The following is a 26,254-nucleotide window of genomic DNA, read 5'->3' on the forward strand; positions in this document are numbered from 1 at the left end:
TCCTGAACGTTTCTGTAGAAAAATGATCTGGGCAGCAGAGTGAAGAATGGACTGGAGTGGGGAGAGACAGGAGGCAGGGAGGTCAACAAGGAGGCTGATGGAGTAATCCAGGTGGCATAGGATGAGTGATTTGATTAACGTGGTTACAGTTTGCATGGAGAGGAAAGGGCGGATTTTAGCAAAGTTATGAAGGTGAAGGTCAGGATTTAGTGATGGATAGAATATGTGGGTTGAACGAGAGAGAGGAGTCGAGGATAACGCCAAGGTTACGGGCTTGTAATAATAATAATAATCGTATTTGTTAGCACTTACTATGTGCGAAGCACTGTACTAAGCACTGGAGTAGATAGAAGGTAATCAGGTTATCCCGCGTGGGGCTCACGGTCTTAATCCCCATTTTACAGATGAGGTAACTTAGGCATAGAGAAGTGAAGAAGTGCCCAAGGTCACACAGCAGACAAGTGGTGGAGCCGGGAGTAGAACCCACGTCCTTCGACTCCCAAGCCCGTGCTTGTGAGACAGGAAGGATGGTGTTGTCATCTACAGTGATGGGAAAGTCAGGGGGAGGACAGGTTTTGGGTGGAAAAATAAGAAGTTTTGTTTTGGACAGGTTAAGCTTGAGGTGACGGGAGGACATCCAAGTAGAGATGTCTTGAGGACAAGAGGAAATGCGAGACTGCAGAGAGGGAGAGCGATCAGGGCTGGAGATGTAGTCACTTAAGTCGGTGTGGCTCGGGTTAAATGACTTAACCTTCCTAGACCTCAGATTCTCGTCTTAAATGAGGAAAACCATCTCCGCTTGTCCCGGGCTTCCCCTTCCATCTTCTCTTGCCTCCTTGGTCCCGCAGCTAAGGGTTGGGTGGGGGCAAACTCAAGGCAGCTCAATCTAGGCAGTCGGTGTCAAACTGTGCCCTCCCTCTTCCCCAAGGTGGGCTGCAGGCCGTGGCGGAGTTGCTGCAGGTGGACTATGAGATGCACCGAATGACCAGTGACCCCCTGAACCTGGCACTGCGCCGCTATGCTGGCATGGCCCTCACCAACCTCACCTTCGGGGATGTTGTCAACAAGGTGCCTGGAGGGCCATTTCAGGGCCAGGGCTCCCGGGAGGAGGGATTCCCCGGGAATCTGGCCAGTCAATCATTCATTCATTCAATCGTATTTATTGAGCGCTTACTATGTGCACAGCACTGTACTAAGCGCTTGGAATGTACAGTTCGGCAACAGATAGAGACAAGCCCTGCCCAATAACGGGCTCACAGTCTAAACGGGGGTGGGGGGGGACAGACAGCAAAGCAAAACAGAACAAAATACGTAGTCTGGCATAGATATCATCAAGGCCAGTCCCCCAGGTGGCTCTGCAATGCCTGGACCCTTGCCCCGACAGGCGACGCTGTGTGCCCGACGGGGCTGTATGCAGGCCATAGTGGCCCAGCTGACCTCGGAGAGTGAAGAGCTCCATCAGGTAGGTAGACCGGGTGGGGATGGGCTTAGGGCAGACCTGGGAGCGACCCGGGATTTGGGCTCCTCAGTCGGGTTTGGACCGGAGGCCAGACGCTCGGAGGCCTGGGGCTCTGAGGGGGGCCGAGGGGAGCTGGGAGGGGGTGCCCTTTGCTGACCCGGGCTCAGGGAGAGAGGCCGAGGGTCCCAAGCCAGAACGTTTGGGGTGGCGGCCTTGACGTCTGACCCTGCGGCCCTCCCCCTCGGCCCCCATGGGCTCGCACGGTCGCTGACCCACAAGCCCGCCGTCCACCCTCCAGGTGGTATCCAGCATCCTCCGGAACCTATCTTGGAGAGCGGACATCAACAGCAAGAAGATCCTGAGGGAGGTGGGCAGCATGACTGGGTTGATGCAGTGCGCCCTGCGGGCCTCCAAGGTGAGTGAGGGCGATCCTGCTAGTGACTGCTTGGGTTTGTCTCTGGGTGTGTGTGATTGTGATCCTGCATGCAGTCGTGTGCTTGTGTCCGTGTGATTCGGGGGGCTGGAGGGGGTGAGGCTGGGGATGGAGGTGGGGGGAGGCAGGTGTGTCTGGTTGTTGTGTCCGGCCGTAGGGCTGTGGTGAGAGGGGCTGGCTCTCTGCAGCTGCATCCATTTCAATATAACTAATTAATTCATTACGGTACTTGTTAAGCTCTTACTATGTGCCAAGCGCTGTACTGAGCGTTAGAGAGGGTACAAGATCCAAACTCACCTCCTCCAAGAGACCTTCCCAGACTGAGCTCCCCTTCTCCCTCTACTCCCTCTACCACTCCCCCTCTACCTCTCCGCAGCTTAACCCTCTTTTCCTTCCATTTCCCTCTGCTCCTCCCCCTCTCCCTTCCCATCCCCTCAGCACCGTACTCGTCTGCTCAACTGTATATATTTTCATTCCCCTATTTATTTTGTTAATGAATTGTACATCGCCTTGATTCTATTTAGTTGCCATCGTTTTTACGAGATGTTCTTCCCCTCGACTCTATTTATCGCCATCGTTCTCGTCTGTCCGTCTCCCCCGATTAGACCGTAAGCCCGTCAAACGGCAGGGACCGTCTCTATCTGTTGCCGACTTGTTCATTCCAAGCATTTAGTACAGTGCTCTGCACATAGTAAGCGCTCAATAAATACTATTAATGAAAGGTTTGGATACAGTCCCTGTCCCACATGGGACTCACGGTCTACATAGGAGGGAGGAGGATTGAATCCCCATTTTACAGATGAAGAAACTGAGGCCCAGAGAAATTAAGTGATTCACCCAAGGTCACACAGCAGGCAAGTGGCAGATCCGGAGTTAGAACCCAGGTCCTCTGACTTCCAGGCTCAGGCTCTTTCCACTAGACCACACTGTTTATCTTTCAGATCCACACACACTCAGGATCCCCTGAGGTTTCTTTGCATAAGAGTTTACTTAGTGCTTTCTCTCCAGTGCTCCCTTTATCGAACACCAGACCTCTATCTGGAGACAAACCTTGCCCTCTCCTCTCAGGCTGACTCATCACCACCATCGTCATCGTCACAGGATCTATTGAGCACCTACCGTGTCTAAGAGTCTCCTATGAGCAGAGCACTGTATTGGACACCTACTCTGTAGATAAGTGCTGATTCAAGCACTTATATCCTCTCTTGACTACTGCATCAGCCTCTTCACTGACCTCCCTGACTCCTGTCTTTCTCCACCCTCGTCCTAACTTCATTCTGTAGCCCGGATCATTTTTCTAAAAAAAACATTCAGTTCACATCTCCCCACTCAAGAACCTCCAGTGGTTGCCCATCCACCTGTGCATCAAACAGAAACTCCTTACCAACAGCTTTAAAGCACTCAATCACCTTGCCCCCTCCTATCTTACCTTGCCGCTTTCCTACTACATCCCAGCCTGCACACTTCATCCCTCTAACACCAACCTACTCTACCTCATTCTCATCTATCTCACCGCTGATCTCTTGTCCTTGTCCTCCCTCTGACCTGGAACTTCCTCCCACTTCATATCTGATAGTCCACCACTCTCACCATCTTTAAAACTCCCCTAAAATCACATCTCCTCCAGGAGGCCAAAAGGCCAGCCTAAGCCCTCATTTCCCCTATTCCCTCTCTCCTTTGCATTACTTGTGCACTTGGATCTGGACCCCTTAAGCATTTTGATATTTACCCCAGCCCCACAGAATTTAAATACGTGTCTTTGCATGTTACTCTTTCCCTGATCTGTAACTGATTTTAATGTCTGTCACCCCTTGTAGACTGTAAACTCCTTGTGTGCAGCAATTGTTTCCACCAACTCTACTGTATTGTAATAATAATGTTGGTGTTTGTTAAGCGCTTCCTATGTGCAGAGCACTGTTCTAAGTGCTGGGGGAGATACAGGGTAATCAGGTTGTCCCATGTGAGGCTCACAGTTAATCCCCATTTTACAGATGAGGTAACTGAGGCACAGAGAAGTTAAGTGGCCTGCCCACAGTCACACAGCTGACAAGGGGCAGAGCTGGGATTTGAACCCATGACCTCTGGCTCCAAAGCCCGGGCTCTTTCCACTGAGCCACGCTGCTTCTCCGATTGTACTTTCCCACATACCTAATACAGTGCTCTGCACACAGTAAGTGCCTAATAAATTGATTGCTACTGTGTGCAGAGCACTGTACTGGACCCCTACTGTGTGCAAAGCATTGTCCTGGCTGTCTACAGTGTGCAGAGCACTATACTGGTTGCCTACTGTGTTCAGAGCACCGTGCTGGACACCTGCTCTGTGCAGAGCTCTGTACTGGGGGCCCACCATTTATTCATTCATTCAATAGTATTTATTGAGCGCTTACTATGTGCAGAGCACTGTACTAAGCGCTTGGAATGTACAAATCGGCAACAGATAGAGACAGTCCCTGCCCATTGACGGGCTTGGGCAGAATGCTGTAAAAGACAGTTTCTGTCATGAAGTAGCTTGCAGTCTAATGGGGGAGGAAAGAAGAGGATTCCCCATGCCAGGAAAACAGGGTGGAGGTAGAGAAGATTCCCACTCCCCGACCCGCAGGGTCAGTGGGCCTGGGCTCAACACGATGTGACCCACCAAGACTGTGGGGAGAACAGGACCCTACGCTAGATTACCTCACTGATTGCTAGGGTCAGATGACCTCTTTCCTCAATGCCAGGGCCTCTGGCAGAGCCCAGAGGGGGACCTCAGATGATTTATGGGGTTCTGCATCACCTATGCACTTGTATAATAATGTTGGTATTTGTTAAGCGCTTACTATGTGCAGAGCACTGTTCTAAGCACTGGGGTAGATACAGGGTAATCAGGTTGTCCCACCTGAGGCTCACAGTTAATCCCCATTTTACAGATGAGGTAACTGAGGCCCAGAGAAGTTAAGTGACTTGCCCACAGTCAGCTGACAAGTCGCAGAGCCGGGAGTCATTCATTCATTCATTCAATAGTATTTATTGAGCGCTTACTATGTGCAGAGCACTGTACTAAGCGCTTGGGATGAACAAGTCGGCAACAGATAGAGACAGTCCCTGCCGTTTGACGGGCTTACAGTCTAATCGGGGGAGACGGACAGACAAGAACAATGGCACTAAACAGCGTCAAGGGGAAGAACATCTCGTAAAAACAATGGCAACTAAATAGAATCAAGGCGATGTACAATTCATTAACAAAATAAATAGGGTAACGAAAATATATACAGTTGAGCGGACGGGTACAGTGCTGTGGGGATGGGAAGGGAGAGGTGGAGGAGCAGAGGGAAAAGGGGAAAATGAGGCTTTAGCTGCGGAGAGGTAAAGGGGGGATGGCAGAGGGAGTAGAGGGGGAAGAGGAGCTCAGTCTGGGAAGGCCTCTTGGAGGAGGTGATTTTTAAGTAAGGTTTTGAAGAGGGAAAGAGAATCAGTTTGGCGGAGGTGAGGAGGGAGGGCGTTCCAGGACCGCGGGAGGACGTGACCCAGGGTCGACGGCGGGATAGGCGAGACCGAGGGACGGCGAGGAGGTGGGCGGCAGAGGAGCGGAGCGTGCGGGGTGGGCGGTAGAAAGAGAGAAGGGAGGAGAGGTAGGAAGGGGCAAGGTGATGGAGAGCCTTGAAGCCTAGAGTGAGGAGTTTTTGTTTGGAGCGGAGGTCGATAGGCAACCACTGGAGTTGTTTAAGAAGGGGAGTGACATGCCCAGATCGTTTCTGCAGGAAGATGAGCCGGGCAGCGGAGTGAAGAATAGACCGGAGCGGGGCGAGAGAGGAGGAAGGGAGGTCAGAGAGAAGGCTGACACAGTAGTCTAGCCGGGATATAACGAGAGCCCGTAATAGTAAGGTAGCCGTTTGGGTGGAGAGGAAAGGGCGGATCTTGGCGATATTGTAGAGGTGAAACCGGCAGGTCTTGGTAACGGATAGGATGTGTGGGGTGAACGAGAGGGACGAGTCAAGGATGACACCGAGATTGCGGGCCTGCGGGACGGGAAGGATGGTCGTGCCATCCACGGTGATGGAGAAGTCTGGGAGCGGACCGGGCTTGGGAAGGAAGATGAGGAGCTCAGTCTTGCTCATGTTGAGTTTTAGGTGGCGGGCAGACATCCAGGTGGAGACGTCCCGGAGGCAGGAGGAGATGCGAGCCTGAAGGGAGGGGGAGAGGACAGGGGCGGAGAGGTAGATCTGCGTGTCATCTGCGTAGAGATGGTAGTCAAAGCCGTGAGAGCGAATGAGTTCACCGAGGGAGTGAGTGTAAATGGAGAACAGAAGAGGGCCAAGAACTGACCCCTGAGGAACTCCAACAGTTAAAGGATGGGAGGGGGAGGAGGCTCCAGCGTAGGAGACCGAGAATGATCGGCCAGAGAGGTAAGAGGAGAACCAGGAGAGGACAGAGTCCGTGAAGCCAAGGTGAGATAAGGTACGGAGGAGGAGGGGATGGTCGACAGTGTCAAAGGCAGCAGAGAGGTCAAGGAGGATCAGAATGGAGTAGGAGCCATTGGATTTGGCAAGAAGGAGGTCATGGGTGACCTTAGAGAGAGCAGTCTCGGTAGAGTGGAGGGGACGGAAGCCAGATTGGAGGGGGTCTAGGAGAGAATGGGAGTTAAGGAATTCTAGGCATCGATTGTAGACGACTCGTTCTAAGATTTTGGAAAGGAAGGGTAGTAGGGAGATAGGACGATAACGGGAGGGGGAAGTGGGGTCAAGAGCGGGTTTTTTTAGGATGGGGGAGACGTGGGCGTGTTTGAAGGCAGAGGGGAAGGAGCCCTTGGAGATTGAGTGGTTAAAAATAGAAGTTAAGGAAGGGAGGAGGGCAGGGGCGATGGTTTTAAGAAGGTGAGAGGGAATGGGGTCCGAGGTGCAGGTGGAGGGGGTGGCACTTGCGAGGAGGGAGGAGATCTCCTCTGAGGATACTGCAGGGAAGGATGGGAAAGTAGGGGAGGGGGTTGTTGGGGTGGAGGGGAGAGGCGGAGGGGTGACTTTGGGGAGCTCAGACCTGATCGTGTTGATTTTCGTGAGGAAATAGGTGGCCAGATCATTAGGGGTGAGAGATGGGGGAGGGGGAGGAACAGGGGGCCTAAGGAGAGAGTTAAAGGTCCGGAACAATCGGCGGGGTGACGGGCATGGGTGTCGATGAGGGAGGAGAAGAAGCTTTGCCTGGCGGAGGAGAGGGCAGAGTTAAGGCAGGAAAGGATAAATTTGAAGTGTGTGAGGTCGGCTTGGTGCTTGGACTTTCGCCAGCGGCGCTCAGCAGCTCGAGCATAGGAGCGTAGGAGGCGGACGGAGGAGGTGATCCAGGGCTGTGGGTTAGTGGCGCGAGAGCGGCGGAGGGAAAGGGGGGCGAGAGAGTCGAGATGAGTAGTGAGGGTGGAGTTGAGAGCGGAGACCTGATCGTCGAGAGTGGGAAGAGAGGACAGGGCGGCAAGGTGAGGCGAGATGCTATTGGAAAGACGGATGGGATCGAGAGAGCGGAGGTCTCTGTGGGGCAGTAGCGAAGATTTGCAGGGGGAGGGAGTGTGAGAGATGAGGCAGGTGAGAAGGTTATGGTCCGAGAGAGGGATTTCAGAGTTGGTGAGTGAGGAGATAGTGCAGCGGTAGGAGATGACAAGATCGAGGGTGTGACCGAGTCGGTGAGTGGGCGCGGTATGGTGGAGGAGGAGGTCGGCAGAGTCGAGGAGGGATAGCAGGCGGGCGGCAGAGGAGTCGTCGGGTACATCCGTATGGATGTTGAAGTCTCCAAGGATCAGAGTGGGCAGAGAGAAGGAGAGAAGGAAGGTGAGAAAGGGGTCAAGGTGGTTGAAGAAGTCGAACCCATGACCCCTGACTCCGAAGCCCAGGCTCTTTCCACTGAGCCACGCTGCTTCCCAGCCCCACAGCACTTATGTACATATCCTTTTACCTTGCCATTGCCCCTCTCTGTAATTTATTTGAATATCTGTCTCCCCCTCTAGACCGCAAGCTCCTTGTGGACAGGGAACCATGTCTACCACCTCTGTTATATTCCCCTCTCCCAAGCTGTCGGTACAGTGCTGCGCACAGTCAGCGCTCAATAAATACCACTGACTGATTGATCGCCAGGGGGTGGGGGTCCCGCCGAAAAGCCAGAAAGAGCAAAAAGTGAAGCAAGGGCAGCTTCCTCCATATGCCGGGGGCAAGTGTCGGGGTGTCCTCTGGGGGTGATCTAGCTTGGGAGGAGGCTTCTGTTCTCTACTGCTTATCTCTGGGAATGTTTCTTATTCCTGTTTTTACGTAGCTTAAGGGTCTAGGCCAAGTCACTAGAGTTTTAGGGTATATGTATGTGTGTGTCTGTGTTTGTTCAATCTCCTCTCATCAGTCAGTCCCTCAAGGGCAGGGACTGAGTCCGCTCCTCTACCTCAACCAGCCAGTCCAGCGTTCTGCCCACTGTAGGCTCAGGAAAGACTAGAGACTGCCTTTGAACCCCTGGAGTGGCGAAGGGGAATGGGGACCAGGTTGTATCTAGGTATCTCTCTCCTCCTCCCCACTCCCTCCCTCCCTCTGCCTAGGAGTCCACGCTGAAGAGCGTCCTGAGTGCCCTGTGGAACCTGTCAGCCCACAGCACGGAGAATAAGGCAGCCATCTGCCTGGTGGAGGGGGCCCTGGGCTTCCTGGTCAGCACGCTCACCTACAAGTGCCAGAGCAACTCGCTGGCCATCATCGAGAGCGGCGGTGGTATCCTCCGCAATGTCTCCAGTCTGATTGCCACGCGCGAGGACTACAGGTGGACCCTGGCCCTGCCCTCTCCTCCCCAGGGCTCCCCAAGCCTGACCCCGCGAACCCCTCCCTGTCCCCCGTCCCCATCCCTGGCTTCCCCGGGCCGTGCTTAAGACCTGCGCCCGTGCCACCGAGCCAGGCCCCGGAACCCCGACTCGGCCGGAGCCAAGGGACGCGTTTCTGAAAGCCCCCTGCACCCATCCGAGGTGGCGGGGTCTGGTGGAAAGGAGGGGGGAGGGGGGAGGGGGAGGGGGAGAGGGGTCCCGAGGCAGCAAAGTCCTGGCACTGCCGTACTCCTGGGTGAGCCTCGTCTTCCTCCTCTCCTGAGCAGCGGGAGGGAGGGCCGATCCCCGAGGGAGTTCCTGGAAGGCGGGGTCCCATTAGCCCCCTTCCCCCCGACCCCTCGCCTCCGTAGCCGGGCGAGGGCTAACACCGTCCCTCCTTCCCGCCCCCGCCCCCCAGGCAGGTGCTCCGGGACCACAACTGTCTGCAGACGCTGCTGCAGCACCTCAAGTCGCACAGCCTGACCATCGTCAGCAACGCTTGCGGGACCCTGTGGAACCTGTCGGCCCGCAGCGCCCGAGATCAGGAGCTGCTGTGGGATCTGGGGGCCGTGAGCATGCTCCGCAACCTGATCCACTCGAAGCACAAGATGATCGCCATGGGCAGCGCGGCGGCCCTGCGCAACCTGCTGAGCCATCGGCCCCTCAAGTACAAGGACGCGGCGGCCGTCGTGTCCCCGGGCTCTTGCATGCCCAGCCTCTACGTGCGCAAGCAGAAGGCGCTGGAGGCCGAGCTGGATGCCAAGCACCTGGCCGAGGCCCTGGACACCCTGGAGGGGCAGAGCCTCAAGGGCCAGCCCGCCAAGAAGCCCCTGCGCCACCTGGACAGCCTGGTCCGGGACTACGCCTCCGACTCGGGCTGCTTCGACGACGACGAGGGGCCCAGCTCGGCCCCCGGAGTGGAGGCCACCAACCCGTCTGTCTTGTCCATGTTCCTCAACTCCTCCTTCCTGCAGGGCCAGGCGCTGGCCCGGGGCCCCGCCCCGCGTCGGGGACCCGAGCCGGAGAGAGACGACAGCGGCGGCCCTCCGGCCCGCGGGGGCGCCGGCCCCCCGAAGGCGGAGGCCCCGAAGGCGGAGGCCGGAGCGGCGCCACCGGCCAGCAAGCCGGCGGGGGCCGCGGCCAAGGTGGACAAGCCGGCCGAGGACGTCTCGGCCCCGCACACGTCGTCCGACGACAGCTTCAGCCTCAGCTCCGGGGATCCGGGGCTCGACTGGGCCTTCGCCCCCGAGGGCCGGCGGGAGGCCCGGGCCCAGTCGTGCTCCCCGTGCCGGCTCCCCGAGCCCCGGCGGGAGGCGCCCGGCCGCGGGGGCCACCCGCTGCTGCGGCTCAAGGCCACCTACGCCAGCCTGTCCAACGACAGCCTCAACAGCGGCAGCACCAGCGACGGCTACTGCCCTAGGGAGCTCATGCGGCCCTGCCCCCGGGCCCCCTTCGCCGACTACCGGGAGGAGCTGCAGCGCTACCAGCAGCGGCCCAGCCGGCTCGACCTCAAGGGGGTCCTGGCCGGCCGGCTGGACAAGGCCGAGCCGGCCGGCCGGGAGCAGCACCGGGCCGTCCAGAGGCTGGGGGCCGGCCCCGGCGGCGGGGAGCGGGAGGGCGGGCTGACGGCTGCCCCCCCTCAGGTCCACACCATCAAGCTGTCCCCCTCCTACCAGCACATCCCGCTGCTGGAGGGGATGGCCAAGGCTGGCAGGCGGCAGGCCTGGCCGCCCGGGCCGCTGCCGCCGGGCCCCGGGGGGCCGAGCAAGGTGCCAGCCAGGCTGGCGCCCCCGGCAGGCCCGCCGGCCCACGCCGAGACCCTGCAGAGGTACTCGGTGGAGGACACCCCCATCTGCTTCTCCCGCTGCAGCTCCCTGTCGTCCCTCTCCTCGGCCGACCACGCTCTCAGCCACAGCGAGGACCCCGGCCTGGACAGCGACTCGTCCCTGGAGATCTTGGACGAGCCGGGGCCGGGCGAGAGGCGGAGGGCGGGGGAGGACGATGAGGAGGAGGAGGAGGAGGACGAGGACGACGACGACGAGGGCGAGGAGGAGGAGGACGACGACGAAGGCGAGGAGGAGGAGCGGGACGACGACGAGGAGTGCGACGACGAGGAGGAGAGATGGAGGCCCCCGGGCGCCGCCTCCCTGCCCGTGGCCATCCCCGCCCGGAGGCTCGAGAAGAGCCAGGGCCGCGGGGCCGCCTCGGCCTCCCCGCCCCGCCCCGAGGACCGAACGCCCTCCAGCTCGTCAGAGAACTACGTCCAGGAGACGCCCCTGGTCATGAGCCGCTGCAGCTCGGTCAGCTCGCTGGGCAGCTTCGAGAGCCCGTCCATCGCCAGCTCCATCCAGAGCGACCCGTGCAGCGAGATGATCAGCGGCACCGTCAGCCCCAGCGAGCTGCCCGACAGCCCCGGCCAGACCATGCCCCCCAGCCGGAGCAAGACCCCGCTGCCCGAGCCCTGCGCCCCGCCCGAGCGGGAGGCCAGCCAGTTCAACCTCCAATGGGAGAACAACGTGAAGAAATTCATGGAGATCACCGACTTCAAGGAGCGGTTCCAGCTGCCGCCCGACCTGGACTCCATGATCTACTTCACCGTGGAGAAGCCCGTGGAGAACTTCTCCTGCGCTTCCAGCCTGAGCGCCCTGCCCCTCCACGAGCACTACATTCAGAAGGACGTGGAGCTCAAGCTGATGCCGCCCTTCTCCGAGCGGGGCGGGCTCCACTTTGCCGGCCACGGCAAGCGGGAGGAGCTGGAGCGGGCGGAGGCCGGCGGGGGCTGGGGCCGGCCCGACCCCCGCTCGGAGGATGAGCTGGACATCCTCAAGGAGTGCATCAGCTCCGCCATGCCCTCCCGCTTCCGCAAGGCCCAGGCCAAGCAGAAGGCCCGGCCCGTGCCCGTCTACATGCTGGTGCCTGCCCACGTTCCCCCGAGCCAGGCCGAGGCCCCGCGGCCCAGCCGGGAGCCGGCCAAGGACGAGGACTCCTTCACCGACTCGGCCGAGGGGACGCCGGTCAACTTCTCCAGCGCCGCCTCGCTCAGCGACGAGACCCTGCACGACCCGTCCAGGGCCCCGCCCCGGGCCCCGCCCCAGGACCGTCAGGGAGGCCAGGGCCCGCCGGGGCCCCGGCAGGCCTGGGGGACGGCCGAGCCCGCGGCCGGCAAGCGGGGCCCGGCCGGCCACTCCACCCCTGCCAAGGGGCCCGCCGCCTCCCGCAGGCCCCAGGGGGGCGGGGGGCCCCGGGCGCCGGGAAGGGGTCCGGCCCCGGAAGCCGCCCCCCGGGGACCCCCGAAGGACAGGCCCCGCCTGGAGCTGACGGGCAGCCGGCCCGCCGGTGGCGGCCACCCCCGGGGAGCCGGGCCCCGCCAGGATGGGGGCCGCGGAGAGGTGGCCTTCCAGTCCCTGTGCCACACCACGCCCACCGAGGAGGCCGTCTACTGCTTCTACGAGAATGACTCGGACGAGGCCCCGCGGGCTCTGATCGGGAAGGTGCCCGGCCTCCCCCGGCCTTCCAAAAAGGAGCGCCGGCCGGCCAAGAAGGAGGCAGAGCCCGGGGCCAAGCCCCCACCGGGCCGGAGCCGGACCCCCGCCCGGCTCCAGCACAACTCGATCGTGGACGAGACTCCGCCCTGCTACTCCCTGAGCTCCTCTCTCAGCTCCCTGAGCGATCTGGACCTCTCAGAACAGGGCGGGGCCCAGCCAGCCCCCAAGGCTCCCCGGATCCGCCCCCGGGGGCCCGAGCCCCTGGCCGGCCCCCCGAGCTCACCGAGCGTCAACTCGGAGGAGGAGGGCCTCCAGCCGCGGGGCCCGGGGTCAGCCGCGCCCCGCCGGCGGCGCCCCTCCGCTCGGCGCCGCAAGCCCAAAGCGGTTGGCCCCAAGGAGCGGGGGCCGCCAGAGCCCAGGAGGGAGCCGGGCGAAGAGCCCGGGTCGGACCGGGCCTCGGATCTGGACAGCGTCGAGTGGAAGGCCATCCAGGAGGGCGCCAACTCCATCGTGACATGGCTGCACCAGGCAGCCGCCTCCTTCTCGCGGGAGCCTTCCTCCGAGTCCGACTCCATCCTGTCCTTCGTGTCGGGGCTGTCTGTGGGCTCCACCTTGCAGCCAAGCCGGGACCGGAAGGAGCCGGAGAGAGGGGAGCGGGCCGCCCACGGGCAGGCCAAGAGGGAGCCGGCCGCCGTCGGTCCGGGGGGCAGGAAGGTCGTGGCCGAGCGGCCCTCCGATGCCCGGGCCCCCCGGGCCCCGGAGAAACCCCCGGCCGCCCAGAAAACTCTCTCCGGCCTGCCGGTGGTGTTCCGCGGCCGGACCGTCATCTACATGCCCAGCCTGCCCAAGGACTCGGCCAGCCCCCGTTCCACCCCCAAGAAGACAGAGCCGAAGGTGGAACCCCCAGCCAAGCCCCTCGCCCCTGCCAACCAACAGCGCTCTCGCAGCCTCCACCGGCTGGGCAAAATCTCCGAGCTGACGGATCTGACCCTCCCGAAAAGGAGCGCCACGCCCCCTGCCCAGATCCCCAAGGCCCCCTCCTCGGGGTCCTCCCGTCCCTCACCCCCCTCCCGGCCCCCGCCCAAGAAGTCGTCGCCCCCGCCGCCGCCACCGCCAGCCCAGCTCGGCAAGCCGCCGCCGGCTCCCGGCCCGAAGGCGGGGGCCGCCTCGCCCTCGCCTCCGGCTCCCGGCCCGAAGGCGGGGGCCGCCTCGCCCTCGCCCCCGGCCCGAGCCCCCGGGAAGATGCCGGGCCCCAAGCAGCCCAAGACTCAGAAGTCCCCAGTGCGCATCCCCTTCATGCAGAAGCCGGTCAGGAAGACGTTCCCAGCCAAAGGCCCCATGCCCATCCTGGAGGAGCAGGGCCCCGGGCTCAAGCCAGCCGCCGGGGCCCCCACGGGCATCCCACAGAGCAGCCGGCTCAACCTGGTGCGCACCGCCTCGGCCCGCTCCAGCGGGAGCGAGTCGGACCGCTCGGGCTTCTTGCGTCAGCTGACCTTCATCAAGGAGTCCTCCGGCCTCCTGCGCCGCCACCGCTCGGAGCTCTCCTCCTCCGAGTCCGGCTCCTCCCTGTCCCGCAGTCACTCCCCAGGGGCCTGCCGGGCCCGGCCCGGCCTCCCGGCTGTTTTCTTATGCTCCTCCCGCTGCCAGGAGCTCAAGGCAGACCAGCCGGGGGTGGCAAGGCCGGGCCAGCGCCCCGCCGCGCCCAGGGGGCCCCCTGGCCCGCGAGCCTCCACGGGGGCCCGCCCCCCCAGGCGGACCAGCTCCGAGAGCCCGTCCCGCCTCCCCGTGAAGACCCACCCCCCCGCACTCGAGCCCTTCAAACGGTACTCCTCCTCACCCCAAATCAACGTGGTCAAGAGGACCGGGAGTCCTTCCCCTACCCTCTCACCCTGCTCCGAGGCGGGGGGCAGAAGGAGGAGGAGGAGAAGGGGAGCGGAGGAGGAGGAGGAGGAGGAGGAGAAAGAGGAAAAGGAGGAGGTGGAGGTGGAGGCAGAGGAGGAAGAAAAGAGCGCCTGGTCTTCTCCAGCAGTGGTGGCGGCCGGAGAGGGGCCCGGGGAGCAGCTGATGATGATGAAGGGGACATGGCGGCGGATCCGGGATGAAGACATCCCCCACATCTTGAAGAGCACCCTTCCCCCTACCGCTCTCCCCCTGGTTGGCCCAGCAGGAGAAGGCGGCGGCGGCAGCGGCGGCCCACTGAGGAAGACCAGCGATGCCGTGGTCCAGACCGAGGACTTCTCAGCCTCCAAGACCAACTCCAGCACCTCCCCGACCCTGGAGAGCCGCGAGCCCCCCGCGGCCCCGTTCCCCGCCTCGGCCCCCTTCTTGGGCAGCGACGTGGATGGCCCGGCCAAGCCCGTGCCTGCCGTCTCCTTCGCCCACGAGGGCCCCATGGGTCCCGCTGGAGGCTTCCCCGCCAGCCGACATGGCTCCCCGAGCCGGGCTGCCCGGGTGACCCCCTTCAATTATGTGCCCAGTCCCATGGTAGTGCCGGCTGTGAGCGACAAGCCCTTAGAGAAAGCTGGTGGGCTCCTGGACTAGCTCCCCACATCCTCAGCTCTGCTGCCCCCACTCCCACCGCTGCCGCTGTCTTGCCTGCCAGGACTTAACGCTGCCCGGCCACTGGTACCCTAGAACTAAGGAGAAGCCGCTTTCAGATTTCACGCTTAAGAGAAACTTCTGCTCCAGTCGGGCTGGGCCTAGGCCTAGGGCAGCCTCTGGGTCGGTGAACGCCAGGATCGCGTGGAGGGTGCTGGGCAATGCCCGTTCCGGAGCCCGGGGCCTGAACTGTTTAATAGGGGTCTGGCGGGAGGTAGAGAGCCATGCGAGGGCTCGCCTGCCTCTCTCCCCTTCTCCATCCTCTTCCCTCCCCTTTCTCTGTCTGCTGCCCCTTCCTCCACCCATCTGACTCCGGCCCAGCTACTTGGAAATTCGACTTTTCCAGGGGAATAGGAGGGGCAGCAGACGAGATTCCTCCCCGACCCAAGTGGAGGGTGACCAGACTGAAGGGGGCATCGTGGGTGACTGTAGGGCGGTGACAATCACCCTTTCCCTAGGGGACAAGAAGAATCCAAGTGAATCCATCCGAAAGCCTTCCCCAGCAGCACGCGCATTGGGTGGGTTTGGAGGATTTGCCGGGGAGGAGGGGTGTCTCCAAAAAGCACAGAAGACAGTCCGTTACCCCGGTAGCCAGCCTTAATCTAAGGGTCTGCTGCATGCTTCGCCTGGCAGCGTGGCACAAAGCCCCAAGAGATAAAGATCCCAATGGTCGATCGGCCAATTGGTCGGGGGAGTTGTGGGGAGAGACTCCGCCAGCCGGAGGGGAGAGGTGCGGCCCACGGGCGGGCGTGGAGGGGGACGGGGAGGGAGACCCCGCCAGATATTTGCGATAGGATCTGTCAGGGACAGGGCCAAAAGCCTGCAATTATTGTGACCTGTTAATTTGCTAATGACTACTTTTCCACGTTGTTTGCATTATGTAAACCAGCTGGGGAGATGACGGGGGACAGCACCTTATTACTGGGAAGGGAGAGAGAAGGAGAGGAAAGAGAAAGGAGAAGGAAAGAGGACAAAGAAGAAAAAGAAAGGAGAATTGGGCTGGGGAGGGCTTCTTGGAGACTAGTTTCCCAGTTTCCTCCAGAAGGCTGAACGGGGGGAGTAGGGTTGAACAGGCTTCAGAAGGGGGAGAGATGAGAGGGTTGTGTTTAAGGAGACCTTGGAGGGGAGCTGGCTGATGTGAGAGGGGGAGGGTAAGGGATACTTCAAGTTTTTCTGCTTTTAATGAACACAGGAGAGACTATTTCTTGACCCCCCCCCCCCCAAAATCCTGGTTTGGGAATGCCCGGGCCACCTGCCTCCCTCTTCTGCCTCATCCAGGAAGCCATGAGGGGACCCGGTGACCCAAGGAAATGGGTAGGCTGCTCTCTGGCTTCCAGTTGGGGGGCAACTTAAGCTGAAACAAAGACCTGGCTCAGGCCCCCTCTTTGGGGTTGAAATCCACGGCCACCAGCATTTCTAGCTTCCAATGGACCCTGCTGAGTTTTAGCATGTGCGGAACAGGAGGAGGAGGCAAGATTGAGATAATAAGGAAATGAGTTTAAATTGCAGCAAGAGGGAGCTGGGTTAGACGCAAGGAAGACCTTCCCACATGCCTGCAGATGGGGAGAATCAAAGCTAGTGAAACAGGTCCTGGAAGGAAACTGGAGTTTCTGTCTTTGGTGATTGTTAACCATAGGGCAGACAGCCATCTGTCCTAGGTGTGCTAAGCCTGGAAGCAGGGGGATGGGCTGGGTGACCTCTTGGGGTCCTTCCCAGTTCTAAGTTTCTTGGCTCTCTGGGATGGGGGGAAGTCCTGAAAACACAGGTGCTCCCCGAGAGGGAGAAAGAGAAAGAATAAGGAATGTAGTAGTAGGGGAAAGAGAAATAGAGTGCCTTGTTGGCCCTTCATGATTAACATGTTGGGGAATTATGAGCTGTGGTGACTCACCCACTAGGAACTGGGTTGAGGCCACAGTCAACGAGGCCCAGGCTTCCCTTTCCATTTTCTGACTGCATTTTGATCCCAATCTTTCCCTTCTCCTCACTTCTTTCTCTAGCTCTCTCCTGAAGCTCCCCAGTAGGTGGAATGTCCCTGTGCCCAAGTGCAATATTTCCCATTTTGGATAAAACCAAAAGACAGCTCAGCTCCGTGGTCCATCCAGCCCGGGACACTGTCTCTGACAGTGGCACTAGGGCCCTTGGAGAGACCGTGTGACAGCGGCCCTCCCGAACACCCATTCTTGTGGCTGGGGATGAGCCACCTGACACCCTCGCTTTTCCCTTGACATCCCTAACTCTCCTTCTAGTGGCTCAGTAGGGACTGCTCTTCTGTAAATGTCTGATGGTTTTATTCCTCCGCTCTCAAATCCAGGATGCCCCAAGGGCCACTGACTCCCTCAAGTAGGGAGGATTCTGCTGACCCAGGAAAACTGTAGATGGCTGTCGTCAACAGCCCCCAGCTGCCCCTCTCCAATGGCTGACAGACAGCAGAGGCCTGGCCAGGAAGCTTAATTTCATTCACTTGATGCTACAGGGAGGATGCAGTTGGCTGCAAATTGAGGAAAGGAGAACTCTTTCAAGGAGCTGGAGAAGATCTTTATTGTCATTGGTTAGGTGACGCCAGCCAGGGCATGCCCCAGGAATTGCCGACTCTCTATAGGGGCCAGCTCTGTGGGGGTGATGGGGATTGGTGCCATCTCCCCAACTCTTTTTCCGGCTGGGGGTAAAGCCGCTGTTCCCGGCCCTGGGGCTCTCCGGGCCGGACACCTAGCCTTGCTTTCCCGGGGCTTCCACGAGACCCCAAAGCTTCTGAGCAGGACTGGAAAAGCCCCAGAGAGGGTCTCTCTGACCTGTTGGCTCGCCACAGCCTGCCCACCCCTCTCCTGCTTGCTGCCCTTGAAAACCCCCTTTCCCTCCCCTGAACTTAGCGTCCTCCTCTTCCATATGGACGTTGGAGTCCATCTAACCGTATTTCTTGTCTCCCTTATGCCAACTCCCACCTAATGCCACTACTTGCCCAGTCCAGTTGGCCAGGACAAGCCTCCTCTTTGGCCATCACTGTTGGAGGCGGTCCCTGGGGTGAGGAGGGGTTCTCTGGGGAGATCTGGATGCCCCCATGTCCCAAGCTAGGGCCCCCATGGCACCCAGGGTTTTCACGTGGCAAGGGGTCAGGGAACAGCAAGGGGATCTTACTTCCTGGAGATGTCCCTCTTCCAAGTCACTGTGGTTTCAAAGAGAAGATACGGTGGGTTGGCGTTTGTTCTGTCCAGAATGTGACTAGCTAGAAATAGGAGAAAAACTGTATCCAGGCCGCCAGACTCCAAAGGGGTGATGGAGGAAGGGAAGGCAAAGAGGGGGACCCAAGGGTGCTCAGGCTGGGGAACACACCCATCCACCCACCAGCTGGTAAGGGAAAGGGGCAGCAGTGGAGTGAGGCTGGTAGGGAAAGGCTGGCAAGTCAAAGTTCTGGGGTCTGGAGTCTGAGGGGATAAGTGCAGAATTCTGCCCAGCCACCGCTGCCCGCCACAACACACACAAACCCACCAAATCACTGTCTCTTTGCACCTGTGTGTGCCTCAGTCTCCCTGAGCTAGGAAGGCAGGAGAGATATCTACTGGACCTACCTCACCTGGGGTTGGGGGAAGAAGGGGAAGAATGGAGGCAGTCAGCTGACCCTAAGGGGCAGGGGGAGGGGAGGGGCTTCCCTCTGTTTAAATTGCCTGTGCATCAGCATGAATAATAATAGTAATAATAATTGTGGTATTTGTTAAGCGCTTCCTATGTACCAAGCACTGTACTAAGCGCTAGTGTAGATACAATACAATCAGATTGGATATAGTCCCTGTTCCACATGGGGCTCACAGTCTAGGAGGGAATCCCTTCATTTCTCTGTTAGACGAAGTAACAGAAAAATTAAGGGACTCCCCCAAGGTCACACAGCAGGCAAGTAGCAGAAACAGAATTAGAACCCAGGTCCTTTGACTCCCGGGCCCGTGTTCTTTCCAAAAGGTCATGCTGCTTCTGAACTCAATTCCTACCCTCCTGTGCTCCTCTGGGATTTTGACTTGAGGTAGCAGGAGCCATCTGAGACTCAGGGGAGACCCCTCTCCTTTTTCTCCACCCCCCGCCCCCAACCGCAGGGCCAATAATCTGGGAAACAGATGAGGAAACAGGTCATTTTCCAGCTTCTTGCTTTAGGTTTCTATGCTGGAAAAGGTATGGGGATCCTACAGAGGGGAATGGGGAATGCTGTTGAGCCCCGACCACTGCCAGGGACCCAGAGAGGAGTGCAATATTGTAGAGTCGGGAAATCGGACACAGAACCCAGGAGACATTTTTCCCCACCTCCCCATTTCTTTTTTACCTGATTGGCCCAGAGGCCGGGACCCCACCTGTGGCTGGGTAGAGATTGAGGCTGGGTGAACAGGGCCGAGATGCTCCTGGGGTTTGCTGGGATTCAGGGGCTCGGGGAGCCACTCAGCTTCCTTCCGATTCCATGGCACACGAGGAACCCGTCACCTTCTGCCCACCGACAGGCCCACTCCAACCTGCCCTGCAGGGGCACCAGGCATCCCCTACCCCTGTTCTGGCTGTAGGCCATCTGGGATGGGAAAAGTAGGAATCTCACATCCCAAATATGGCAGCATTCCCAAAGGGCTTCAGTCTGATCCCAGAGTGTGCACTAGCTCTGTGGGGGTGCCAGAAGCCAGTCCCCCCACCTCCACCCTAGGTTCCCAGGTTGGGGTGAAGCCACTGTTCCCATCCCCATGGCCTTGCTCTCCCAGGGGGCTCCCAGGAGACCCCGGAGCTCCAGAGGGGGTCTGGAAAGACCCAGATGAGGTCTCACCTGTTAGTTCTGTACAGCCTGCCTGGTCCGCCTTGCCTCTTAAGGAAAAGTTGGCACCTTAGAGAATGAGAGCTCTAGTGGGTTTTGGGGAGAGCAGAGAAGTGGACACAAAATGGATCTTGTCCTCTTCTGACCAACTCCTCTTCAGCAGGATCCACGGTGGGGGCCTTGAAGAAACCTGGAACTCCCATGCCTTAGAGAAACCATCCCCATGGTAAAAAAAATATGCCACCTCTCTCCAAACCATCCCCTCAATAGTGTATTTAATTCAGGGTCACACACACACAAAACCTGTAGCAACAGGGAATTGATGCTCACATGTGAACATTACCTCACATCTCCACTCCCACAGCACGTGGGTGTTCAAAACCACCCCAGCCTACTCCATGGCTTCTTAGTTCCCATCTCCCCCTCATTCAGTCTGTCTCCCATGGCCCACTGCCTCTGAGGACACGTGCTGCCCTTGACCATCAGCCTCCTCCTGTCATTTGCAAGTAGTTTATGGCCCATTGCCCTCTCCCATCCCCCTACCCTGTTATTAAGGATGTAATTTCACTGGGACTCTGGACAGTATTAAAATGAAACGTGTACATACTAAGTGTTCCCCTTTTTTCCACTTATTAAAAAAGGCCATCTGTCGGTTGAAAGCTGAGAAAGGCAAAACCTTATTAATAAACAGAGCTGTTGCATTGCGCCTGGAGCTGAGCTTCTGCGTGTCTTTCCTCCAAGCCACTGGAGGGGTGAGGGGGTGGAGGGAAGGGGTGTTGTTGGTAGGAAAATTATTGATGCCTCCAGGCAGAGGACCTGAGTTTGCCCTAAGACAGTGGGCAGTCTTGTTCTAAGCAAGGCTGTTTGGGTTTTAGGTTTTTGGGGGGGGGGGGCGGGGGCAGCGGGACAGAGAAGGGGGAGAGGAGCCCACCATAGTACTTCCCCAGCTTTGGAGGGGTTGAGAGAGGCTAGTGCCGCCTCCCATTTCCCAGCTCGTGGGTGAAGCTGCTGTTCCCACCCTAACCTGGTCTGGACTTCTGGCTTTGCTACCCCCTCAGGGTTCTCACAAGACCACAAAGCTTCTGGGAGGGGCTGGAGAGACCCCAAATCGGGTCTCTCTGACCCCTTAGCTCTGCATAGTCTGCCCTCCATCTCAAAGCCATCTTTGACCCTTCGCTTCCAATGACAAATCGGCCCCTCTGCTGCAAACCCACAGTGTGGTGTGGGGTGAGCTGGGAAGATGGGGGCAAACAGAGAAGAAAAAACTGAACCAGCAAAAAAAAACTGAACCTGTCCACGAAATTTGTTAGTTTTCTTCAATCCAGGCAGATTCATCCCCCAGCAATGCTCTCAGATGAATGTTAACCAGGCCAAGTCCTCCTGGGATGCACCAAGTGGAACGCTCCTGGATTATTTATTCAATCTATGAATTAATTTTAAAGGGGGAGGCAGAAAACATTTTCCCACCTCTTAGAAATAGAAGGAGCAACGGTAAATTAGGATGGACAACTCCATGGGGTTTTCCCTCTTACACTTTTGGGTGGGGTGGTCAGAAGGACCCCCCCCTAAATTTGGGTGTACAACAGGACAGGCAAAGCTCAGCCTTCCCCTTCCTGTACTACTCTCTCTCTCTCCACACCAACCACAACCAACTGCAGGTTTCCACATTACTTTGGTGAAATTCTGTCAAAAATTCACTGCCCACCCCCTTGTCTCTCTCCTCCACCTCCAAAGCATAACCAGGGACTTCCCTCTCTGTAGAAGTATAGATAATAAAGATGGCATTAAGCATTTACTATGTGCCATGCACCATGCTAAGTGTTGGGGTAGACTGACAGTCTCTGCCCCACAAGAGATTCACAGTCTAAGAGGGAAGGAGAAGAGGAATTTAATTTCCATTTTACAGATGAGGAAGCAGAAGCCCAGAGAAGTAAAATGACTTACCCAAGATCACATAGTAGGCAAGTGGTGGAGTCCAGTAGTATAGTCTCAGGCTCGTTTCCTCACCTTTAAAATGCCTGCCTTTCCCTTGCGTGGAAGAGGGGACTGTGTCCAACCTGCTCGTCTTATATCTACTCCAGGGCTTAGGGCAGAGTAAAAGCTTAAACTGAAATTAAGTCATTGTGTGGCCAAGTAGGTTTGAGACCCCCTCTGTGAACAAAAAGACACAGCTAGCTGTAAATAGCTAAATGGGTGTAAATAATTTATTCATTTATGTAACGAGAAAGAAGGGGTGGGGGAGGGAAATAATTTATTAAATTATATAAAGATAAAGAAGGGGTGGGGGGTGGGGTTCTAAGTAGGGATGGTCATGGTCAACTGACTACACTCTCCAGAGAAAGGAAATACAAGACCGGGGTGGGCTCAGGAACCTGAATCACAGATACCAAGATAAATTACAGGATACTTGGGGGAAGAGGGAAATCAGAAGATCTTTTCTCTTATTTCAGCGATTTCTTGATCCAGTTTCTCACCCACCGCCTTCAGTTCTTCCCCCTTCTTCTTCAGTAGCTCGCAAGTCAGCTCGAGCTGCTTGTTCATAGACAGATAGGTAGAAGATCTCAGGTACTGCTGCTCCAGCTCAGGCTTACAAACAAGGCCTGCAAGGGATGGGGAAGATGAGGTTGAGAAGCGACACTTGCAAAAAGCCGAGGCACACTCACTCAGGGAGGCCTAGGAGGATTAACACAAGACCAGTGAGCCAAACCATTCATTGCTTAGCATCATGGTCCAACCCGCCTGGGGCTCTCCTTTGAATGGCCCCGATGCCGTGGTCAGAGACACTGTGTTATGGCTGCCCTCCTGGACGCTCATCCTCACGGTTAGGGATGGATCATCCAATACCTTTAACCTTCGCTCTAGTGACCTATCCAAACCCCTCTTGAACCCTCTCCTATCCCTAACTTTTCTCTGTCACTCTTTTTCAGTCTCATAAGGCCACGAGTCCATCTAGCCTGGAATTCTGTTCCTGACAGTGGCCCCAGGACACTTGGAAGAATCGTGTGACGGTTGTCCTTCTGGATACCCGTCCTCATGGTTAGGGCAGGACCACTCAACAGCTGTAACTCTCCCTTCCTCTGCTGACCCACTGTGGGACACTCAATTATGAATCAATCCCAATCCCTCTTGCACTTGCTTACATTTACACTTGCACAAGGCCCTGTGGGAATGAATTACTAAGCCAATAAATGAATAAATTTACCTCCCCCCTGCTGGGTAAAAAAGTGTCTTCTTTTGTTTTCAAACTTCCCTTCCTCCGGGTGGTTTGGGATTTGGGAAATAATTTTAGTTGGTCCTGTTCTCACCTCTATCCTGAGTCTATACTTCAATCCTAAACCCCTATCATCCTACATCCCTCCATACAGAAACTGCTCTATCACCCTGACCATTCTGAGACCAGAACTGCAGAAAGGATCCCAAGGGGAGGTGAACAACCATTGGTTTATATTGTAATGGAACTGAGCCTTTTGTATTTTTACCCTATTCCTGATCATGTCCAGCAGTTGGTTGTCCTTGGTTGAGGCAGAAGTGCCAGCTACCATGACAGGCGAGGGTAAAGGAAGAAGCAGATGAAATCAGGCACCATCAGAAAGTCCTTTAAGTGTCCTGAACTGAATGGACTGTGGGCCTGACCCAGGATGGCACTGCTTGAAGAGTGACAGGACAGAGAGAGACAGAGAGATGACAGGCAGCAGAGAGACAGATACCTAGAAGATAGGAATGTTAGAGATGTTGGATGATCCATTCCCAAACACGAGGACAGGTGTTCAGGAGGGCAAGCAACAAGTGTACTGGTCCTGCTAACAGAGACAGGGTCTTGGGCTGGCATGGGGTAGATCTGGCATGACATTACTAAGAGGGTTTTATGCTCTTATAAATAAGTGAGGGGGCTATCTGGCCAGCACAATCAGGAGGGGCTATAAATGGAATGGTAGTTATGATATGAAGATAGGGGATGCTCTGGGGTCTTTAATGTGTCCCACTGACAAAGCCCAAAACCTTTTCAGCCCTCCCATCCAAACCCCAAAACCTTTTTAGCCCTCCCACCCTCTTCCTCACCAGGATGGTGGGAGATGGAGGGGCACAGACAGATTAGTAGATTACCTTCCTGGGGCTCCACAGCAGAAGTAAACACCAGGTCGGAAGGTTTAGCCTCCTTGACGTCCTGCACGATTTTTTCCACAGTGGGTGGCTCGGGCCGGGTAGGCAACACCATGCGCTTCTTGGACTTGGAACTCATCCTTCGTGGAGAGGTGTAGACAGCAGAAAGATCAATGGAATGGAGTAGGGGGCTCCTGAGGAAAGGGTGGAGTGGGGAAGGGGAGAGCGATGAGGAAGAGGAAGGTTGAGAAAGCAGTAAAGGTTGAGTGCAAAGGGCCCCCCTGGGGAGCACCTCCCCCCCGCCCCACAATGAGAGGTCAGTACAGAGTCCTATAGTGGGATAAATCACTTCCTTTCCCACCTCCACCCCCATCATTTTCAGCATTAAGCTGCAAGGTCTAGTGGAAGGAGCTTGGGCTTGGGGGTCAGAGGACCTGGGTTCTTATCCTGGTTCTACCATTTATCTGCTGTGTGATCTTGGGCAAGTCACTTCACTTCTCTGTGCCTCAGTTACCTCATCTATAAAATGGGGATTATGACTATGAGCCCCACGTGGGACACCCTGATTACCTTGTATCTACCCCGGCGCTTAGAACAGCGCATATAGTAAGCGCTTAACAAATACCACCATTATTATTATTAACTACCCCCTCTGTAGTGCTATATGGAAGAGGGGATTATCAGTCAATCAATTATGGGAATCAGTGTGGCCTTGTGGATAGTGCACTGGCCTGGGAGTCAGAGGACCTGAGTTTTATTCCGACTCTGTCTGCTGGGTGAACAGTCACTGAATTTCTCTGTGCCTCAACCACCTCATCTCTAAAATGATGATTAAGATTGTGAGCCCTTTGTGGGACCTGGACTGAGTCCCTTCTGATTATTTTGTATGTGTCTGACACGTAGTAAGTGCTTAACAAATACCATAAAAAAAATGGTATTCACTGAGTACTCGCTGCGTGCAGAGCCCTGTACTAAGCATTTGGGAGAGTACAAGAGAATTAGAGGAAATAATCTTTGCCCTCAAGGATTTACAATCTAGTGAGGGAGACAATCTAGTGTACATATCTGTAATTTATTTGTATTGATGTCTGTCTCCCCCCACCCCCTTAGACTGTAATTCACTGTGGGCAGAGAATGTGTCGGTTTAACGTTGAACTGTACTCTCCCAAGTGCTTAGTACAGTACTCTGCGAACAGTAAGCGCTCAATAAATACGACTGAATGAATCCAAAATAGCACTTATATGTTTACCTACAGCCCCCCCCCCCAACAGTTGGGTATATATGTCCATTTAATTGTACATTTGATGATTTTGATTACACCGACTTTAAATATTAATATTAAATATTACTATCATTAAATATTAATTTTGCAGTTTTAAAAAATACTATTATTACTACTAAATAATTTACATCTAGAAGAGAAATAAAAACGGATATCTAGATAACCACTTCAACAGTAAGGTACGGAAGCTGAGAGCAACAGAGCGTTACGGGGAGGTGTGTGGAGAAAAGCAGGGTCGGGGAAGGAGTTCTGGGGTAACTTTTGTGGGAATATCAACTGAAACGATGAGAAAGTAGTCGAGGAAGGTCTCCTGGAGATGTCATTTTACTTGGACTCTGAAGATGGGGAAAAGCAACGGTTTGTCGAAGGGACAGAGAAGAAGGCAGGAGCGAGAACGAAAACGAGGCTGGAAAAGTAGACAGGTGGGAGAGCGATTATGTAGAAGAAGGGACTATTAAGAGATATTATCTATTTAACCATAACATAAAAGAGAAAAAAAGTCTTCCCTACCGGCTCCCTACGAGGAGAACCGTCCGCCGTCCGTCACTTAACGGAATGGTAGGACGCCTAACGAACTTTACCGGATTTAAAGCAACGGCCGCTCAGGCCTCGCGGCCACTTCCGCTCTGGCCGTTGGAGGGCGGGATGGCTCCTTTCCCTTCCGTCGGTTGGAAGGCCCAGGCCACGCCCCCCGTTAAAGGGGCCGCGTGCTTTTTGTCGGGGTTAGAGAAGTATGGCGCGGAGGGGAGGGGGTGGGGGAGACGGAGGAGGAGAAAGGGTGAGAGGAATAATAATAATTATAATGCTGAGCACTGTTCTAAGCGCTGGGGGAGATACAGGGTAATCAGCTTGTCCCATGTGGGGCTCACACGCTTTGAATCCCCATTTTCCAGACGAGGTGACGGAGGCACCGAGAAGTGAAGTGACCTGCCCCTAGTCACGCGGCTGACAAGGGGCGGAGCCGGCATTAATAATAATAATAATGTTGGTATTTGTTAAGCGCTTACTATGTGCCGAGCACTGTTCTAAGCGCTGGGGTAGACACAGGGGAATCAGGTTGTCCCACGTGGGGCTCACAGTCTTCATCCCCATTTTACAGATGAGGGAACTGAGGCACAGAGAAGTTAAGTGACTTGCCCACAGTCACACAGCTGACAAGTGGCAGAACCGGGATTAGAACCCACGACCTCTGACTCCCAAGCCCGGGCTCTTTCCACTGAGCCACGCTGCTTCTCCGACGAAGCACTATCCCAGCACTTAATGCAGTCCTTCCACAAAGTCAGTGCTTAACAAATGCCTGAGTCTGAAGATTTCGAGTTCCGTGAGGGCAG

At 56.9% G+C, this 26,254-nt stretch overlaps 2 protein-coding genes across 3 annotated transcripts in view; one reads left to right on the plus strand and one right to left on the minus strand.

The window, feature by feature from the left end:
* Nucleotides 1–20,256, plus strand: part of APC2 (APC regulator of WNT signaling pathway 2) — a 38,766-nt gene extending 18,510 nt beyond the window's left edge. The window contains exons 11-16 of the mRNA XM_039910160.1: nucleotides 929–1,068; nucleotides 1,385–1,462; nucleotides 1,758–1,874; nucleotides 8,431–8,645; nucleotides 9,101–10,646; nucleotides 10,746–20,256. Of these exons, the coding sequence (XP_039766094.1) occupies nucleotides 929–1,068; nucleotides 1,385–1,462; nucleotides 1,758–1,874; nucleotides 8,431–8,645; nucleotides 9,101–10,646; nucleotides 10,746–14,708 (6,059 nt within the window). The 3' untranslated portion in view covers nucleotides 14,709–20,256. The remainder of the gene's footprint in view (nucleotides 1–928; nucleotides 1,069–1,384; nucleotides 1,463–1,757; nucleotides 1,875–8,430; nucleotides 8,646–9,100; nucleotides 10,647–10,745) is intronic.
* Nucleotides 20,257–21,729: 1,473 nt separating this feature from the next.
* On the minus strand, nucleotides 21,730–25,555 carry CX1H19orf25 (chromosome X1 C19orf25 homolog). 2 transcript variants are annotated; one of them, XM_001510558.5, is made up of 3 exons: nucleotides 25,434–25,539; nucleotides 23,644–23,780; nucleotides 21,730–22,139 (listed from the first exon to the last, which is right to left on the minus strand). In XM_001510558.5, exons 2-3 carry the CDS (start codon nucleotides 23,777–23,779, stop codon nucleotides 21,964–21,966), a joined length of 312 nt encoding a protein of 103 aa, XP_001510608.1. In that variant the 5' UTR covers nucleotide 23,780; nucleotides 25,434–25,539; the 3' UTR covers nucleotides 21,730–21,963. The 2 variants fall into 2 exon arrangements, with proteins under 2 accessions (XP_001510608.1, XP_003430155.1); XM_003430107.4 differs by having other exon boundaries at nucleotides 21,774–22,139; nucleotides 23,644–23,834; nucleotides 25,434–25,555.
* Between the last annotated feature and the right edge of the window lie 699 nt (nucleotides 25,556–26,254).

This window comes from Ornithorhynchus anatinus, chromosome X1 (genome assembly GCF_004115215.2).
Source record: "Ornithorhynchus anatinus isolate Pmale09 chromosome X1, mOrnAna1.pri.v4, whole genome shotgun sequence".
Classification (NCBI taxonomy): Eukaryota; Metazoa; Chordata; class Mammalia; order Monotremata; family Ornithorhynchidae; genus Ornithorhynchus; species Ornithorhynchus anatinus.

What these genes read in the sequence shown, in the direction of transcription:
- CX1H19orf25 (XM_001510558.5), bottom strand. Translation starts at nt 23,779, where the DNA reads ATGAGTTCCAAGTCCAAGAAGCGCATGGTGTTGCCTACCCGGCCCGAG. An exon ending in TGCTGTGGAGCCCCAGGAAG is followed by an intron (nt 22,140 to 23,643) that starts GTAATCTACTAA and finishes CATCCCTTGCAG; the next exon opens with GCCTTGTTTGTAAGCCTGAG.